At 40.4% G+C, this 19,140-nt stretch overlaps 1 protein-coding gene across 2 annotated transcripts in view; it reads left to right on the top strand.

The window, feature by feature from the left end:
- RNF128 (ring finger protein 128) overlaps window positions 1-13,173 on the top strand; it is a 218,685-nt gene extending 205,512 nt beyond the window's left edge. For both annotated transcript variants that reach the window (XM_073599297.1, XM_073599296.1), the window contains exons 5-7: window positions 4,098-4,194; window positions 5,619-5,784; window positions 12,730-13,173. In XM_073599297.1, the coding sequence (XP_073455398.1) occupies window positions 4,098-4,194; window positions 5,619-5,784; window positions 12,730-12,851 (385 nt within the window). In that variant the 3' untranslated portion in view covers window positions 12,852-13,173. The remainder of the gene's footprint in view (window positions 1-4,097; window positions 4,195-5,618; window positions 5,785-12,729) is intronic.
- The last annotated feature ends 5,967 nt before the right edge of the window (window positions 13,174-19,140 follow it).

The following is a 19,140-nucleotide window of genomic DNA, read 5'->3' as shown; positions in this document are numbered from 1 at the left end:
GTACTGTACATTAGTTGCATGCTTCAATAACCAGCGTTTTTAGCTTTACAAATTGTGTTACTGTGGCATAAACGTATACTTATCATAGCGCTGTTGTTGTTCTGCAGAAAAAAACCCCACACGGACGTCCTCTAATGGCTGACACAAAAGATTTTAAAACTCTAGAGCTTTACTGCAGATTAAATGTTATTTTCATCTTAGTTGATGCTAAGTAACTTGTTTGCCTGGATAAGAGGAAGATTAGAGTAATGCTGTGCAATAAATAATCGCTGTGCCAAATTGCAAGTTTCTATTTGATTTGTCATACAAATGACTTATACCGCTACTACTGAACTAGTGATACTCTGAACAGTGAACAATAAAATTCCCCATTTACGATTTTATTTATATATATATATATATAGATAGATAGATAGATAGATATAGAATTTTTTTTTTTTTCTCTTAAAGCCCCACTTTAGGATTCAATTCTCCCTTCTCCTAGCTTTTATTGCTAGATTAATAAAAATAACCTTTTTTACTTACCTGTAGCCGTGGGCATTTACTGCTCAAGCACCAAGTCTTTTCCTTGACTGTTTACCTCCTTTTTTGGGTCCTTCTTTCGATGTCCATGCCAGTACTTGTCTGTCGTAGACACTTCCTATAATATGGTCTGTGGTGGGGTCCTCTCAGGATCAAGAAAATGGTGAACATAAGAGGAGGGGAGTGGATGAGACTTGCAGTCTTGGGGGTATTGTAGGGCAGGATCGGTGGTCTCTCCACCTCAAAATGGTGATGGTGTGGGACCTGGATGGGGGATTTAGATGAGTATATCTGGTTTCACAAGGTAATGGGGGGCAAAAAGACTAATAGTAATGAATAGAGGTTATGGGCTGGTAAAAAATCAATAGAATGGGGATTTAAATCATTAAATGTAAGGCTTCCTGTTATAGCATTTGTCTTTGAGTATACAGTATATATTTACTGACCATGAACATCCTTTGTATTAAGCTGACAATGCTGCACTGAAATCTCAAGCAGTCCTGTTTGGCTAGTATTGCTCTAGGAGGTAATCATATAGTGCCCCTTACTGGCCAAGGGGGCCAAGACCAGCCATGGGACGCTTCTCCATCTATATTCCAAGAACAAGCACACAGGTCACACTTTGCTGTACTGTTTGTTTTAATAAGCATTACTCTGTCATAGGCATAGCATTTGATTCATAACCATTACAGATTATTACTAAGCTCTTAGGGTGAAATGAGCCAGAGTGGGAGCTGTGCCCACTGGGAATAGTTATGCATCATATGCCATGTCATTGATACAATAAAGTTTATTAAAACTAGAAAAACAAGACTACAGCAGAGTGTGACCTGTGTGCATGTTACTGAAAACTCAAGCACTTACCTGCCCTGCCTAAGTTTTCTATGTGGACTACATAACAACTCCCCTCTGTTATAGAGATGAAGGGATAAGATGTTCCATAGTCATAACATCCAATCCTAGGGTGACAAGGCCACTTCTTCATAGATATGGTACAGTGACTGCTGACACCCTAGGGCAGGAAGTGTGTTACTGGCAGGATCACTAGATAAAATTAAAGGGGGGGAAAAAGCTGAAGGAAAAAAAACGAATGCAGCCACCATATCGAAGGACTGGCGAACTGCAATATATTACATGTTAGGTTTAGACACTAAAAACAAAAAACAATGCTCATCTTAATTAATAATATGCCCTCCTTAAAATTCACAGAACTGACTAGGAGTGCCAGTCAGGGCTGTCTTTAACACAGGGCAGCTGCCCCACGCCCAGTGTTTGTTGTGGGGCCCATAGCAGCTGCCCCTTGAGCCCTGCACTGCCTGCAAATTGGAGGAGTATATATACATATACATATACAGTGCAGGCAGTGTAGTATATATTCGCTATAGTGGGTGGGCTCTGTGCCCCAACACTTCTTTGAAGCCAATTTAGAGCCTCAGGCTCTAATCACGTGCTTAAAAAAATTGAAAAATAACCCATAGAAATCCTAAAAGGTCTAAAGCTAAAAAGACTTTGGTCATCTCCTGTAGTATATCCGCCCTCTCTGAGTGTGAGTGTCTCGGGTGTTATGCCGGCCAACACACTACAGTCAGTGTAGAATATATATACATATACAGTGCAGGCAGTGTAGTGTATATATTCGCTATAGTGGGTGGGCTCTGTGCCCCGAGCCCACACTTCTTTGAAGCCAACTAGAGCATCAGGCTCTAATCGCGTGCTAAAAAAAAATTAAAAAAATAAAAACCCATAGAAATCCATGCGTCCAGCACCCTACATGTAGATTAGGGGCCGGGCACATGGATTGGGGGTGCTGCACCCCTGCACCTCTAATAGACAGGCTGCCATTGCTAACCTGTCTGAGATGATATCAAGTCCCTTTTTTCATGCTGCTGCAGTCTTGTCATATGCAGGGCCCGGATTAAGAGTCATGGGCCTGGGGGTGAGTATTTTAGTGGGCCTTTTTAAAGAAATCAATAAAATGAAAATGCACCGTATGCACAAGAGAACCCATGTGAATGAGCCCTTAATTTTTTTTTACAACGTATTTATTTATTTATTTTTTTTACATTTTGAATTAATGCACTTCATTTTTTGTGTGTGTGTGTGTGTGTGGGGGGGGGGGGGGGGGGCAGTGGACAGTGTCATTAGGGCAGAGGGTGGTGTCTGTAGAGCAGTGGAGGTTATTGGTATCTTTTTTCACAATGCTTTGGGGGTGAGGGGGGGGGGGGGGGTGTCAGTGGCTAGTGTCATTAGTTTTTTTATTTTTATGTTTTTTTTTTTTTACTTTTTTCAATATTCATTTATTTTTTAATTTTTTTTTTCTAAAGGCCCTGTTGGGGGAACTTTGAGATATCAGGGGTCTAAACAGGGACCCCTGAAGTCTCACTTTTGAGAAAAAAACAGGGGGGTTGAGAACACATTGCCCCGCCCCTTTCTCTGTAGCTTCAGTTTTCCTGCAGATGAATGGGCGGGAGACAGAGGCTCCTGTCCATTCACAAACTAAAGCATAGGAAACAGTTTCCTATGCTTCAGTTATGAATTAACAGAGTCAGTGATTAGTATGGATTCATTCACAAAAGGAAGGGACGGTAAATGACATACAGTATCTCACAAGTGAGTACACCCCTCACATTTTTGTAAATATTTTATCATATATTTTCATGTGACAACACTGGAGAAATGACACATTGCTACAATGTAAAGTAGTGAGTGTACAGCTTGTATAACAGTGTAAATTTGCTGTCCCCTCAAAATAACTCAACACACAACCATTTAATGTCTAAACCGCTGGCAACAAAAGTGAGTACACCCCTAAATGAAAATGTCCATATTGGGCCTAATTAGCCATTTACCCTCCCCGGTGTCATGCGACTTATTAGTGTTACAAGGTCTCGGGTGTGTTAAATTTGGTGTTATTGCTCGATTGGCTGAGGTGGAGAAGCGGGTGAATGTCACAATCTCCACCTCGGCCAATCAGCAGAAGCCTTGTATTCATTCATAAAAATACAAGGCTTCCTGTGAATCAGGCTGAGTGCTTCTCAGCCGCTTGATTTTGTTCCAGTAGTAGACAAAAAGTCCCCATACTGCTGCTGGAATACAGAGCTGTGTAATGTGTGTTGCTGATGTTGCATACAGTTTGTACAGCGCTGACAGCAGCTACATCAGTCAGGAAAATAGTTTGTGTGGCCTAAAAGAACTACTTGAAGGGAAAGTGAACCTGGTGGTTAAAAATTGATGCCATCAAAACAAGCTTAAAGCTTATTGACACAAGTCCAAATGCTGCAGCCTGACCTGAAGGCAAGAGCGCATAATTTTAAAAGCAGCACTTTGCCAAATGCACATTTCTATGTATTTTATTCTAATACAGTTTATGGGCATTGGGAAGAACATTACAAAAATGCTGCATTTTTCTTTTTTTTTTTTTTTTTTTTTACTTGCATGCTTGGCCTTGGGCCATAATACAGAGCCAGAGTGACTGCATTGTTACATATCCTGGGTCACTACCTTCATGTAGAAAATCGGTGTTTTGTATTCGACAAACCTCTTTTCTTACTGTCCATTTTTGTTGTACTTCACAGCCACTTCTTCCATAAAAACTGCATTGATCCCTGGCTGCTTGAGCACAGAACATGCCCTATGTGCAAGTGTGATATTCTGAAATCATTGGGAATTGCGGTGAGTCTAATTTCCTGAATTATTATTCTAGCTGCCTTATATCATATTTAAAGAGACACTGTTGTTAGTATGCCTTTTTCTCCCATTGACTGCTGTGGTTCTACCTGCCAGCTGCTATGTAACTGGTGTGTGTCCCTACAGAGCCACAGCATTCAGCAATGAGGCGCAGGCATCCGATGCGCACGCAAGTGTCAGATGCTGAAGATTCTCATGTTGTGCCGCATCCAATTTTCACTTTCTCTGCAAGAGCGAAAATTGGATTCTCCAGCTGTGGTCATCAGTATTAGAAATTTCTTAAGGTGATACTGTCATTGTACTTGTCACATTATACATGTGACATTATGTCTTAACCACTTGCTGACCGCCGCACACACATGTACGTCAGCAGAATGGCGCAGGCAGGCAAATGAGCGTACCTGTACGTCTCTTTAAATTAGCCGCCTAACGTGCATGCCGCGGGTCCCGCGAACTTGATGTTCGCGGCGGCCCGTGATTGCGGCAAGGAGAGGCAGAACGGGGAGATGCCTATGTAAACAAGGCATTTCCCTGTTCTGCCTAGCAACATGACAGATCTACTGCTCCCTGTCATCGGGAGCAGTGATCTGTCATGTTGTTGTAGTGAGCTCATCCCCCCCCACAGTTAGAATCACTCCCTAGGACACACTTAACCCCTTGCTGCCATTACGATTAAAAAAATAATAATAATAAAAATGCTGTAAATCTATCCCCTATTTTGTAGACGCTATAGTTTTTTCGCAAACCAATCAATATACACTTATTGCGATTTTTTTTTTTTTTTTTCCCAAAAATATGTAGAATACATATTGGCCTAAACTGTGGAAGAAATTCGTTTTTATATATATTTTTTGGGGATATTTATTATAGCAAAAAGTAAAAATATTGCTTTTTTTTTTCACTCCTTCTTTTTTTTGTTTTTTTTTTGTTTTTTTTTGTTTATAGAACAAAAAATAAAACCACAGAGGTGATCAAATGCCACCAAAAGAAAGCTCTATTTGGGGGAAAAAAAGGGCGTGAATTTTGTTTGGGTACAACGTTGCACGACCGCGCTTCTGGTCAGGAAGGGGTTAAATCCTTCCGGGGCTGAAGTGGTTAATTATACCTGATAAAATGATTTATTATGAATTATACCTGATAAAATAAAATTATACCTGCATAAATGAAGAGTAATTTTTAGTAGTACTTTATTGTACCTACTGCATATTTAACAATGCAACATTGCCTCCTACTGTTCAATTGCTATAACTGCTTTGGCGTTAAAAAGATGCAGTTCAGATGTGATAATGAAAATCGCCTTTTGTGAAACAGATCAGCATATCAGAATTTTACCTTATTTCATAACAAACAGCTGGCATTCATATACATAGTTTGGTATTCTAATCTCTCCAATGTGTGAATGTTTTAAGGCTGAAGAAGACGAATCAGATAATGCTATGGTGATCGCTTCTGTGTCCAGTGAGCTGCAGAGGAGCGCTGTACAGGTAGATGATGAAACCCGCAGTGATAACGCATCATCTGGATATGCCTCTGTTCGAGGTGCTGATGAGCCTGTAGAAGACACTGAAAACATATGTAAGTGTATGTAGAATACTGCCAATGACACATTGGGGGTTATTTACTAAAGCAAAATCCACTTTGCACAGAAAGTGCACTTGGAAGTAAAGTCACTGTAGATCCGAGGGGGACATGCAAGGAAAATAAAAAAACAGCATTTTAGCTTGCACATGACTGGATGATAAAATCAGCAGAGCTTCCACTAATTTCAGATCTACCCCTTAGATTTAGAGCGACTGCACTTCCAAGTGCACTTTCAGTGCAAAGTGGCTTTGCCTTTCGTAAATAACCCCCATTGAAACATTTCTGGGTTGCATTATAACCTTAGACACCCAAGCACATATTTTAATGTGTTTAACACAAAAAACCTCTTTCTTTTTTTCTTTCTATTTTTTTTTTTTTTTGTCCATTACACAAAAACATAATAATTACTAAGATCCTCTCTCTCTCTCTGTCTCCATCTGTGAGTTCTTCATCTCCGATCCTTTCCTAAGCAGATCCTATTACAGGTGGTTGGATCTTTTTACATTCATTGGCTATGGGTCATACCTACTACAGAAAAGTGCTCTATAGCAACAAGGACCTTGTCGGCTTTCCACACTCTCATGGTCCAGATCAGGGCTGTTCTGTTTACTGCGGGACAAATAAAAAGGAGCTGAGAAAGCATGCGATATTCAGTCAATGCCTAGTTGAAGATTGTAAGAAGAAACGGTCTTTTCTATTTGTCACCCACTAAGAATAACTACATCTGCTGACAGGCACGCTGCCTGTAGAGCTTAACATAGATGCAGTCCTGCTAGAGCACGTCAGTCTGGCCCCTTTTACAGGTATAGTTATGTAAAACGTTAAAAAGAAGTGCCTATACTGTTTAAAATGAAGGCATACACTGCTTCACCCTGCTCTGCCCATGCTCAGTTGCTCTCTATTTTTAGGCACTGTGCCGAATTTGTAGAGGCTGATCTGCTGACAGCCTAAAGATTTACTGCTGTTCAGGGGCTCTGGGCTTTAGCAAAATGGCAGCCTCCGGCAAGAAGAAATAGGAACGATGCTGGAGGCAATTTGCAGCACACACACATTTTGGTAGTATATTTATTAATGTGGAATTTATGTTCCTTGCTAAAGAATATTATTTTATAGTAATAGAGAAGAAAAATTGTGAAAGGATACTGCACTTTGATTTGGTAACCACTGGTAGACCCAAATGAAAGAGTACTCCGTGTAATGAAAATACAACATTTATTATGACATCACTTTAAAATCATAGGATAGGTTCAACATATAATGCAAATAGTGTACATAAGGTGACGTCCCACATGGGTTGATCCTATATACTGTATGTACAAAATGACCTGTAGGTTTATGCCCAGAGATATGATTAACTTGTAACTTGAGTTATAGATGGTCTTCCATATCAGGACCCCACAGAGAAATGAAAAGTGCCAAGGGATCACTACGCGTTTCGCTTATAGCTTCCTCAGGGGATCTTATTGGTACTAAGGAATATAACAAATTAAAGTATGCACATACATAAATGGAACTCGAGAAAACAATTGAATCAGTCTCAAAAACAAAGAGAAAATATATTTCTATTCCTCATGAAACAAAAGAAAAAAATCACAATCGGGACAATATTTATACTGATAATGTATGTTTGAGTACACAGTAATCCCTACCCAGATTTCACTGGGAAAGATGGAGTGCCCAGTACACAATATGAGACAAAAAGGGGGGGGGGCGTGCGTCCAAAATACTTCAATCAAAAGAGGGGAGCTTGCCCTAAGGTCATAAACTTATACCTGGCAGAGAGGCAGGATATTTTTAAATCCATGTCTGTGGTATATTATACCATATTAAGGCAGGAATGTAAGTTATACGAGCAGAGGTAGAGGGTGCGGTCACAATAGTTTCTCAAAACATATAAGAAATATATATAGGTAGTGTGTATATATTGTTGTACGCCCATATAGGTGGCATTTACATATATACCTACCCTGAGCAAAAGATTTTTCATGGGCGAGGGAGTGGGAGCCGCAATACATTGAGTAATGTCAGATGATATTATATTTAGATATGGTAATAAAGCCAGGCCATCCTCGGTAAGTACAGTTGTGCTCATAAGTTTACATACCCTTGCAGAGTTTATGATTTCTTAGCCATTTTTCAGAGAATAAGAATAACACAAAAATGTTTTTCACTCTTGGTTAGTGTTTGGCTAAAGCCATGTATTATCAATCAACTGTTTTCTCTTTTTAAATCATAATGGCAACAAACTACCCAAATGACCCTGATCAAAAGTTTACATACCCCAGTTCTTAATACCGTGTATTGCCCCCTTTAACATTAATGACAGCTTGAAGTCTTTTGTGGTATTTGTGGATGAGGCTCTTTATCTTCTCAGATGGTAAAGCTTGCCCATTCCTCCTGGCAAAAAGCCTCCAGTTCCTGTAAATTCTTGGGCTTCTTGCATGAACTACACATTTTGAGATCTCCTCAGAGCGGCTCAATGATATTGAGGTCAGGAGACTGAGATGGCCACTCCAGAACCTTCACTTTATTCTGCTGTAGCCAATGACAGGTCGACTTGGCCTTGTGTTTTGGATGTTGGAATGTCCAAGTACGTCCCATGCGCAGCTTCCTGGCTGTTGATTGCAAATGTTCCTCCAGTATTTTATGATCACATACTGAATTCATCTTGCCAACAATTTTGACCAAATTTCCTGTGCCTGTTTAGCTTACACATCCCCAAAACATCAGCGATCCACCTCTGTACCTTTCATCATAGGCCTTGTTTGACTCATCTCCAAATGTAGAGTTTATGGTTGTGGCTTAAAAGCTCAATTTTAGTCTCCTCACGCCAAATGACTTTGTGCCAGAAGGTTTGAGGCTTGTCTCTTTGCTGTTTGGCGTATTGTACGTGGGATACTTTGTGGCATTTGCGTAGTAATAGCTTTCTTCTGGTGACTCGACCATGCAGCCCATTTTTCTTCAAGTGCCTCCTTATTGTGCATCTTAAAACAGCCACACCATATGTTTTCAGACAGTCATGTATTTCACCTAAAGTTATTTGTGGGCTTTTCTTTTTACATCCCGAACAATTTTCCTGGCAGTTGTGGCTGAAATTTTAGTTGGTCTAACTGACCGTGGTTTGGTTTCAACCGAACCCCTCATTTTCCACTTCTTGATTAGAGTTTGAACACTGCTGATTGGCATTCTCAATTCCTTGAATATCTTTTTATATCCCTTTCCTGTTTTAAACAGTTCAACTACCTTTTCCTGTAGATCCTTTTGACAATTCTTTTGCTTTCCCCATGACTCAGAATCCAGAAACGTCAGTGCAGGGCCACCTTAAGAGCATTATAGGCCCCCGGACAATACAGTGCACTGAGGTCCTGTCTACACAATCACGCACGAGAATAAAAATGCAAATTATCAATATGGCTATATTTATTGGTACTTCCAACAAAATCAGTGTTTAAACATTAGCACAACGTTTGGACAATATAACACGAGTTTGATGGGCACAGTGGCAGCTTTTGATGGGCACAGTGGCAGCTTTTGATGGGCACAGTGGCTGCGTTCGGGCATAGTGGCAGCTTTTGAGGGGCACAAACAGTGGCTGTGTTTGATGCACAACTTGAACTTACTTAAGTGTTAGACTTACTTGAGGCCGCCGGCCTGGTGCAGTACAGTGTGTCACTCACAGCAGAGCAAAGCAGTGCTAGCTATCAAGGGCCGTCTTTCCGCTCCGTTCCCTCTCCACGCTGTCTGAAGAACATGGCAGAGGTGGGCGGAGGTTGTTCACTAGCCGATGGGGCGGCCGCAGTGCACTATGAATGCTGGGGCGGCCGCAGCGCGCTATGAATGCTGGGGCAGCCGAGGCCTCTGACTGACATCACTGGTTGCTAGCTAGACGCCGGGCGGCCGGCGATTCTAGCAAGTGAGCAACCAGTGCAGTCAGTCAACTTAAGCAGCAGATTGCAGCGCTGAGGATCGGCCCTGGGTGGGGCCCTCCAGGCAAGTGGGGCCCCCGGGCAGCTGCCCAGCGTGCCCAGTGGGAAAAACAGCCCTGCGTCAGTGCAGCACTGGATGAAAGAAGCAAGAGTCTGTCAGGAGTCCAGAAACGCACTGGCCTTTTATACACACATTAATTACAGGCAAACAGATCACAGGTGAGGATGGTTACCTTTTAATAGCCATTCAAACCCCTTTGTGTCAACTTGTGTGCATGTAATCAGGCCAAAATCACCAGGGTATGTAAACTTTTAATCAGGGTAATTTGGGTAGTTTCTGTTGTCATTATGATTTAAAAAGAGCAAACACAGTTGATTGAAAATATGGCTTCAGCCAAACGCTAACCATGTGTGAAAAATGTTTGTCTTCTCTATCATATTCTCTGAAGAATGGCCAAGAAATCATAAATTCTGCCAGGGTATCTAAACTTATGAGCACAACTGTATGTCATCCCCAAATACCATGAATCTGCTGTGGATATAAATATAGGTATATGAGTAAATTAATCCACCATATTATAAAAATATGGTGGAAAAAGGAGAAAACAAGGAGACAAGAGGAGGAATATAGTAGGAAACACAACCTCTAATCCCTTAATCCCAAAGGGGCTGATGCAAAAGGCATTGTGTCTCACCTAAATTGTATGGAAACCACTGACGCCCATGCCAATCCTGGCTGCAAATTCAACCCCTCTATTCAAGTCAGAGCTAGGACATCCACTCAGATCGTCCCTCCTGCCTTCAACATATATATGGGACCGGGGAAATGGCTGCCAGGGGCAAAACTCCTTGCCACACTACATGCTAGATGGCAAGGGCACAGGCGGGTATGTCTCTGGGCATGCGCAGCAAACAAGAAGAGCCACACGTGCCCAGAAATGGTGGGACGGGCTACGAAAGTAAAGTCCCACCTCCCACTGTCGGTCCGGATTGGCTGGTCTCGACAGTGGGGCCTACCAGTGGATGCCAATTTAAAGTCCAGTATCCTTTTAACAATTTTTCTTTGCAAAGAAAATTTTATATCAAGTTGCTATGGGTAAAGTTGTGTGCCATAAACAGTCACCACAGTTTTTCCTTTTCCTTTAGAAAAGTCTGATCTTAACCTTCTTCTTTTTTTTTTTATTGCATCTCAGCAGTGTTGATTGCCTGTATTTTCTGTATTTTCTGTTCACATGCATGTACTCCAAGCATGGGATATCGCAGCGTGACCTGTAACAAATGGACCATGTCTGCCTTGTGTGTTAGCAAGGCCACTTAGTGCATGTGACCAGGTGACAACACAAGACAGCCATTGTAATTTGGGGGCAGAGCACGGTCACCCCACTGCTCAACAAAAAAAAAGGAACACTTTGAAAACACATCAGATCACAATGGGGAAAAATATCATGCTGAACATCTCTACTGATATGGACTGGGTAATGTGTTAGGCACGAAAGGGTGCCACATCGTTTGGAAATGGAAAATCAAGTGGGCTGAATTCAGACACCCCAAAAATCCAAGTAAAAAAATGATGCAGCAGGCTAGTCCATTTTGCTGAAATTTCATTACAGCAACTCAAAATGATACTCAGTAGATTGTATGGCCCCCACATGCTTGTATGCATGCCTGACAATGTCGGGGCATGCTCCTAATGAGACGGATGGTGTAGTGGGGTATTTCCTCCCAAATCTGGACCAGAGCAACACTGAGCTCCTGAACAGAGTGAGGTGCGACCTGGTGGCATCGGATGGACCGAAACATAATGTCCCAGAGGTGTTCTATTGGATTTAGGTCAGGAGAGCGTGGGGGCCATTCAATGGTATCAATTCCTTCATCCTCCAGGAACTGGCTGCATACTCTCGCCACATGAGGCCGGGCATTGTCGTGCATCAAGAGGAACCCAGGGACCCACTGCACCAGCGTAGGGTCTGACAGTGAGTCCAAGGATTTCACCCCGATACCTAATGGCAGTCAGGGTGCCATTGTCTAGCCTGTAGAGGTCTGTGCGTCCCTCCATGGATATGCCAATCAAGCTCCACAGTGCCGGGCAGTGAACACAGGGCCCACTAGAGGACGTCAGGCCCTCAGGCCAAGTCTGTTAATAATTGTTTGGAGACATTCACACCAGTGGCCTGCTGGAGGTCATTTTTTAGGGCTCTGGCAGTGCTCCTCCTGTTCTTCCTTGCACAAAGGAGCAGATACTGGTCCTGCTGATGGGTTGCGGCCCTGTCCAGCTCTCCTAGAGTAACTGCCTGTCTTCTGGAATCTCCTCCATGCTCTTGAGACTGTGCTGGGAGACACAGCAAATCTTCTGGCAATGGCACGTATTGATGTGCTATCCTGGAGGAGTTGGACTGCCTGTACAAACTCTATAGCAGGGATCCTCAAACTATGGCCCTCCAGCTGTTGCGGAACTACACATTCCATGAGGCATTGTAAAACTCTGACATTCACAGACATTACTAGGCATGATGGGAATTGTAGTTCCTGAACAACTGGAAGGCCGTAGTTTGAAGACCCCTGCTCTATAGGGTCCAGGTATGGCCCAATGCAACAAGTAGTGACACTGAACTAAGCCAAATGCAAAACTAGTGAAAAGCAGTCAGAAAAGAGAAGTAGGGGAAAACAAATGTCAGTGGCCTCCACCTGTAAAACCATTCCTGATTTGGAGGTTGTCTCGTTGCCCATCTAGTGCACCTGTTGTTAATTTCCATAACCCCAAAGCAGCTAAAACTGAATAAACCCCCCCACCCACCCCCCGCTACTTGACCGACCAGATAAATATCACAGGAGTTTAATTGACTTGATGTTATATTCTGATTAAAAAGTGTTCCTTTTTTTTAGCAGTGCTTAAAACAGTCTAGAGAAAACAAAAATTGTTGGCAAATAATGAAATAATGATTGCAATTTTCTGCTCTGCCATGTAATATCTGCTTCCTGTCTATTTATCAAGCTTGTCTGTTTCTTTTCACAGATGAGAATGCTGAGCTCGTTAGCAATGACTCCTCAGCAATCACAACTGAAGTTCTTCCACATGCAGACAACCCAACATTTGAAAGTGAAAACCCCTCCCATGTGCACAATGTAAAGTCATAAACTGAAGGACATGAAGAACCTGGCTTGTCTAGCCTAAGCAAATGCAGAGTTTTAGTCGTACAGCATTTTTTTTTTTTTAACAGCAAAGCAAAAAAGTTGATTGTAAACAATGTTTTAATCCACAGTAACCGACTTGAAAAATGCAGAAACTGGAAAAATCATAACATTTTATTTTTTTTTTGTTGATTTTTTTTTTTTTTTTTTGTCCATACATATTTTAACTCAGGTTTGTATAGCTCAGACCAAACAAAATCCTATCAAAAGTTGTATTTTAATATATTCACACTAAATAGTTATATTTAATTAAAAAAATATCTATATATATTTGTCTTATAATTCCAGTTTTTGAAGCAGTAGATACCTCAATGAGGCCTCTTTAATAATACAAACCGCAAAGTGCAGTAACTATAACAGACATTCAGCTTTCATTTCCTTGGCTATACTAGCTTAATGGATATGATTAGGCAACACTGAGTGCAAAAAATCATTGTTGACACTATCTTAGACAAAAGACTGTAATGCAATATAATATACTTTTCGCATTAGATGTTGCTTCATTAAAAGGGTAACTATCACAAACACTAGTCTGCAGTTTGCTAACCATTGCCACAAAGGCAACTTGCTCTTCTCATTATACTGTGAATGGTAGACAGCAGGGTATGGTAATCTGTGACTCTCCAACTTCTACTTGCACCTGCACTGCTGTTAGAGAGCCACAAGTTGCTAGTCCTGTTATGCAGTGTCAAATCATTTGTATTTTGAGTCACAATAATGGAAATGTCTTTAATTATTATATTAGCAATTTTTGTACCTCCATCTTAGCAAAGAACTCCACTAAAGAGATCATCATGACAGGCATTTGCGAATGCTAGATGACAAATACCCCTGATCTAATACTTGTGGATCATCTTGGTATGCCCCAGTGTGGGCTTATATTATAAAGCGGTGCAATAGGCAACATTAACATCTAAAATTCAGTGATCCAACTTGATGAGAGGTTTCACCTAAGGATAGAAATGGTGTTGAATAACAGTTGTCAGTTGGTTGGCTTTTTAACTGCTCTTTACACAAAGGTAGACATATAACTTTTGTCCTGTTGGTTGCCATGACCCAGAAGCACTCAATGTCGAGTTTTACTGGCAGTGGCAAACATAACCCTTATCTTGGTGCTTATAATGTTCCAAGAGGTTAGCTTTACAAACTATCGTCATATAATTGTTTTGATCCTTTAAAAAGGTATACCTGACCTTCTACTATGAGCATGGTTTCATGTGAAATGCCAGAAGATGAGGTGCAAGTCTACCTTGGAATTTTCCTCTTTCATGACCATTATGCATTCTATCATGGCACCCAAAGTGGTAGGCTTGTTTATTAAAATCAGAATTGGCAAAGCAAAATCATTTTCATATTAATAAAAGCAGGGACTGAAAACAAAATCAGATTGTATGGGAGATCTAATGATTTGAAAAATATAAAAAGTGAGCATAAGATTTAGTCCATATTTAAAAAACACAAAAAAAAGTACTTTCTTTGTTTGCAGTGTTTATAGTGTAAAAATAAACAGATTATTGTATCCCAAAGATTATTGTAGATGTCCCTTGACATGTAATTCACATATTTGCATTTCTGAGTAGGCACAATAGCCCTTTCTTTTTATACTTGGATGCTACCAAAAACGAAATCTACCTCCCATACTTCTAAACTCAATCGTTTGTACTGGTGGGGAGGAAGCCAACTCACTCTCCCAATCAATCAATAAAGGAATATGATTTTTTTTGTCTAGAATTCTTGGAGCTTTGAGAGATTCATTCTTGTGTTTCGTTTGGTTGCATATCTTCCAAATTATCTCTGCGCTCACTACTGTAGTTTTCTATCATTTTTAATTCCATATTAGAAATTATTAACTTCATGACCTTTTGACATGATTGCATATTTTAATATCAATGTGGTGCTGAAGACTTTACAGTGGGACTGAAGATGTTAGTTTGCTTTAGTACTGGGACCTCCAAAAAGATGTGGTTACTAAAAAGAAAAAAGAGTTACTGTAATGTGAAATAATTTAAACACTGCAAAAATAATTGGAACCTATTAGAGAGATAATCCACAGGGTGAATGATATATTTAACACATGCACTTCCAAAAGCTACGTGACTGGATCTTGGGTACTTCATTGTTTTAGATTTATTTTATATTCATGTGGACTGTTTTTTGACAGTTATTTTTAAAGGTTTCCACGCTTTACTTTCACTTTTGTTTTTAATAAACATTTGGTCAACACTCTATAGTAAACAATACACTGCTTCACCTTTATTCCTCTAATGCCTGTAATTCTAAATTTCATTAAGATTTTCGAGTAAATTATGCTAGATTCACAATAATTGATAGCAGCAGGGGTGGTTTAAAGCCTGACTGGTCATCAGGGACTTTGCTGCCTGATGGCCTATCCCTTAGATGACACAGTGACATGTATTCAGTTGACCAGGTTTAAAGTGATTGTAAACCTTCCTGTTTTATTTTTTTTTAATTATAAACATGTCATACTTCCCTCCACTGTGCAGCTCGTTTTGCACAGAGTGGCCCTGATCATCCTCTTCTGGGGTCCCTTGGCGGCTCTCATGGCTCCTCCTCTCATCAGATAACCCCCTAGGAGAAGCATTCTCCCAGGGGGTTACATTGCGGGCACGCTCCCGAGTCCATCATTTGCGTCCATAGACACGAATGCCAGACTCGGCCCCACCCCTTGTGTCATTGGATTTGATTGACAGCAGCGGGAGCCAATGGCTGTGCTGCTATCTATCCAATCAAGAGCCGGGACCCCATGCAGAGAGGAAGAGCATGTCTCTGCTGAGGGAATTACAGGGCTCAGGTAAGAAAAATGGGGGAGGGGCTGGGGGGCCAGTCACTGTCAGAAGTTTATAGGATGCATTAAGGTGAAAAAACATGAGGGTTTACAATCCCTTTTAAGTATTGTCCTTTACAGACAAACCAGATTTCAGAACCAAACCATTGCCAGAAAATTGTCCACCTATTAATTTAAATATTCAGTGACTTAAAGTAAATACAACATGTCGATGGAATTTACATATTGCAATCTGTTGACAATGTCTTTATATGTGTAATTCTTTGGGGAAAAATGTATCATTCAGGTTTGTCAGCATCTGTCCGACATGTTTTTTGCTTATATTAGGTTTTTTTCTACTCAGGTGAGGGAAATTCTACATACATCATATATTAACCTATATCATGGGTCTGTGTAAACACTTTGGCTCATGTGTACAGAACCCCCCCCCCCCCCCCCCAAAACAAAATGGTTTTGTAATGCCCATAGCATCCAATTAAGTCTAGCTCTAACCTTGATGTTGCAAATTAGGAAAGTAGAGAAAATATCCCACTGCAGCAGTATGAAATTGCTGAATTTATTTACCAGGGCAGTCCAAAATGCAATGGTGATGAGCAAAGTGCAGTGACCATTGCAATTCTAAATCTTTGACTGCTGTAAATGGAAATCTATTTGAGCATTTATATTTACTCAGTTAAGGACAGTTAGAACAATGCAGGATATTGGCTGGTTGTTATGGGTTACTGAGGAAAATATGATCCGCACTCCGGTGATTGCTCTTAAGAAGTATAATATTTGACAAGCCACAGTGACCAAATGCAAATAAAAACAGTTGACGCGTTTCAGCCTATAAGGCCTTAGTCATAACCACATTACAGACATGAAACTTTGAAAATAAATAGTAGCTCCAAGGATCACTGGCTCCACCCATTAATTGTCTTAATTGACTGCAGGCAATTATCCAAAAAAGGGGGAATCAGCTATACTGCATATTGGGTGATCCATATGTATGGCATACATATGGATCACCCAATATGCAGTATAGCTGATTCCCCCTTTTTTGGATAATTGCCTGTAGTTAATTAAGACAAGTAATGGGTGGAGCCAGTGATCCTTGGAGCTACTATTTATTTTCAAAATTTCATATCTGTAATGTGGTTATGACTAATGGCTGAAACGCGTCAACTGTTCTTATTTGCGTTTGGTCAATGTGGCTTGTCAATAAATATTATACTTCTTAAGAGCAATCACCAGAGTGCGGATCATCTTTTCCTCATTTACCTACTCAGCCAGCGACTGTGGATCGAGCACCTGGGATCTCTTCTTTCTATGTGATGTATGGGTAGTAGCACTGACTTTTTTGTTTGTTATGGGTTACTGCCATTGCTTTTGCCTTCTATGTAAGCAGTACAAAGTAATCAAATTAACTTATTCTGCATAGCGTGTACCATGGCACGCCTTGGGGCTGGATTCACACATTTGCACTGCGGTGTGTTGCCACATGTGCAGTAACCTGTTATGTTGTGTGTTAATGTGCATTGCATTAAGGCCTAATAACACCTAATTAGGAAAGTTGCAGAGAGAGTAGAATGCACAAATGTGGAAATCAGTAAGCTCTCACGGTTTCCATTTAAAAACACTCTAACTGAAGTGCATGTACACCAGCTACTACATAGAGAACTGGATTTTTATTAATTGCAAGAAAATGGGTATGACAAGGTACAAAAGATGCCCGTTATACAGAAAGTTTTACGTGTATTTTCACTTCTTCCAGGTTTACTTTACCAAAGCTTAATGAGCAAGATCCTTCTCTTTTGTGTAATTTAAAGAAGAAGCACTTTATTTGTGTTTGTTATAAAGCAGTAAACTCATATTTAATTGTGTGAATAGAAATGTGTAAATGAAAGATAAAAGGGGTATATGCACACGTGTGGCACACAGGTATTTGTTTCAGCAGCATCCTTAAAAAAAAAAAAAAAAAAAAAGCCCAACTGTACCCCTAGAGAAAAAAATTATCCATATAATTCAGGGCTCCGAAAGTACTCAATGAATGGCTGCAAAGCCAGACTGCTGTACTGTGTGTGGGTTTGGCTGCAGAGGTCTGACATGTCCCTCCACTTTCAGAGCTAGAGCTCTCTAATTAGCAAGGAGCAAGGAGGTCCATGTTCTCATGTTATCTGCTGATTTGTGATTCTATCTTAATGGGGGCATGTCGGACCTCTGCAGTGAGATTTGCACACTACACAGCTGTCCAGGTCTGCAGCTGCTGGCCAGCTACAGGGATTTGGGAAACAGTAGCAGATCCAAAACAAGTAGTCTTTCTTAATTACTTTTGGAATACTCAATGACACATTTCCTCTTTTTCTGGAGGATACTATTGGGCTTTAAAACCTGTGTTGCAGACAGAATTATTTTCTTCTAAAGGAGCCATGCTGTTAGGAGCGATTGAAAAAAAGGATCCAAGGGTATCTGTGAGATCAAGTTGTTCTATGGCTGGAACAAAGCTACTGTGTGCTGCACTAAGACATATACTGAATTTTTCTTATTTTAATCCAGCAAAACTGTATCTGGGAAATGTTAAGACTGTAAATAGATTCATGATTATTTTAATAAATTGTGTAAATAAATGTATTCAACTAGTGTTGTTGTATCTGGTAATTCATGATCCACAGATAACCTGCTAACTATTACACTATTGTAACAAAAAGCCCATTTTATATAATATATATATATATATATATATATATATATATATATATATATATATATATACACAATGATCTAAAGTAAACTGGCAATTAAAACTGGGCTTTTGCTGAAAAACGTATATGTAAACTTTCCTATTGGTGAAAACTGCGTGTCAACATGACCAGTAGATCCAGAGGTATAGAAAGCTGAAAATATTTGCAGAGGGAGCAGTGTGGGAGGGATTAAGAGACTTTTAAAGTGGTTATAAAGGCTTGGTTTTTTTTTATTAACCACTTCAATACCGGGCACTTATACACCTTCCTGCCCAGACCAATTTTCAGCTTTCAGCGCTGTCACTTTGAATGACAATTGCGCGGTCATGCTATACTGTAACTATATTTTTATCATTTTGTTCCCACGAATAGAGCTTTCTTTTGGTGGTATTTGATCACCTCTGGAATTTGTATTTTCTGCTAAACCAATAAAAAAAAAAGACCGAAAATTTTGAAAAAAAAATTTTTTTTTTGTTTGTTACAAAACTTTGTAAAAAAGTAAGTTTTCTCTTTCACTGATGGGCACTGATAAGGTGGCACTGATGGGCACTAATATGCAGCACTGATGAGTACACATAGGTGGCACTGATAGGCGACACGGATGGGCACTGATAGGCGCTTATAGGTGGCACGGATGGGCACTGATAGGTGGCATGGATGGGCACTGATAGGTGGCACTATTGTACACTAATTTATGGTATGTATGGAT

The sequence above is a fragment of the Aquarana catesbeiana genome, linkage group LG09 (assembly GCF_042186555.1).
Source record: "Aquarana catesbeiana isolate 2022-GZ linkage group LG09, ASM4218655v1, whole genome shotgun sequence".
Lineage (NCBI taxonomy): Eukaryota > Metazoa > Chordata > Amphibia > Anura > Ranidae > Aquarana > Aquarana catesbeiana.
The sequence above is the reverse complement of the archived record's forward strand: the minus strand, read 5'-3'. Positions and strand labels throughout refer to the sequence as shown.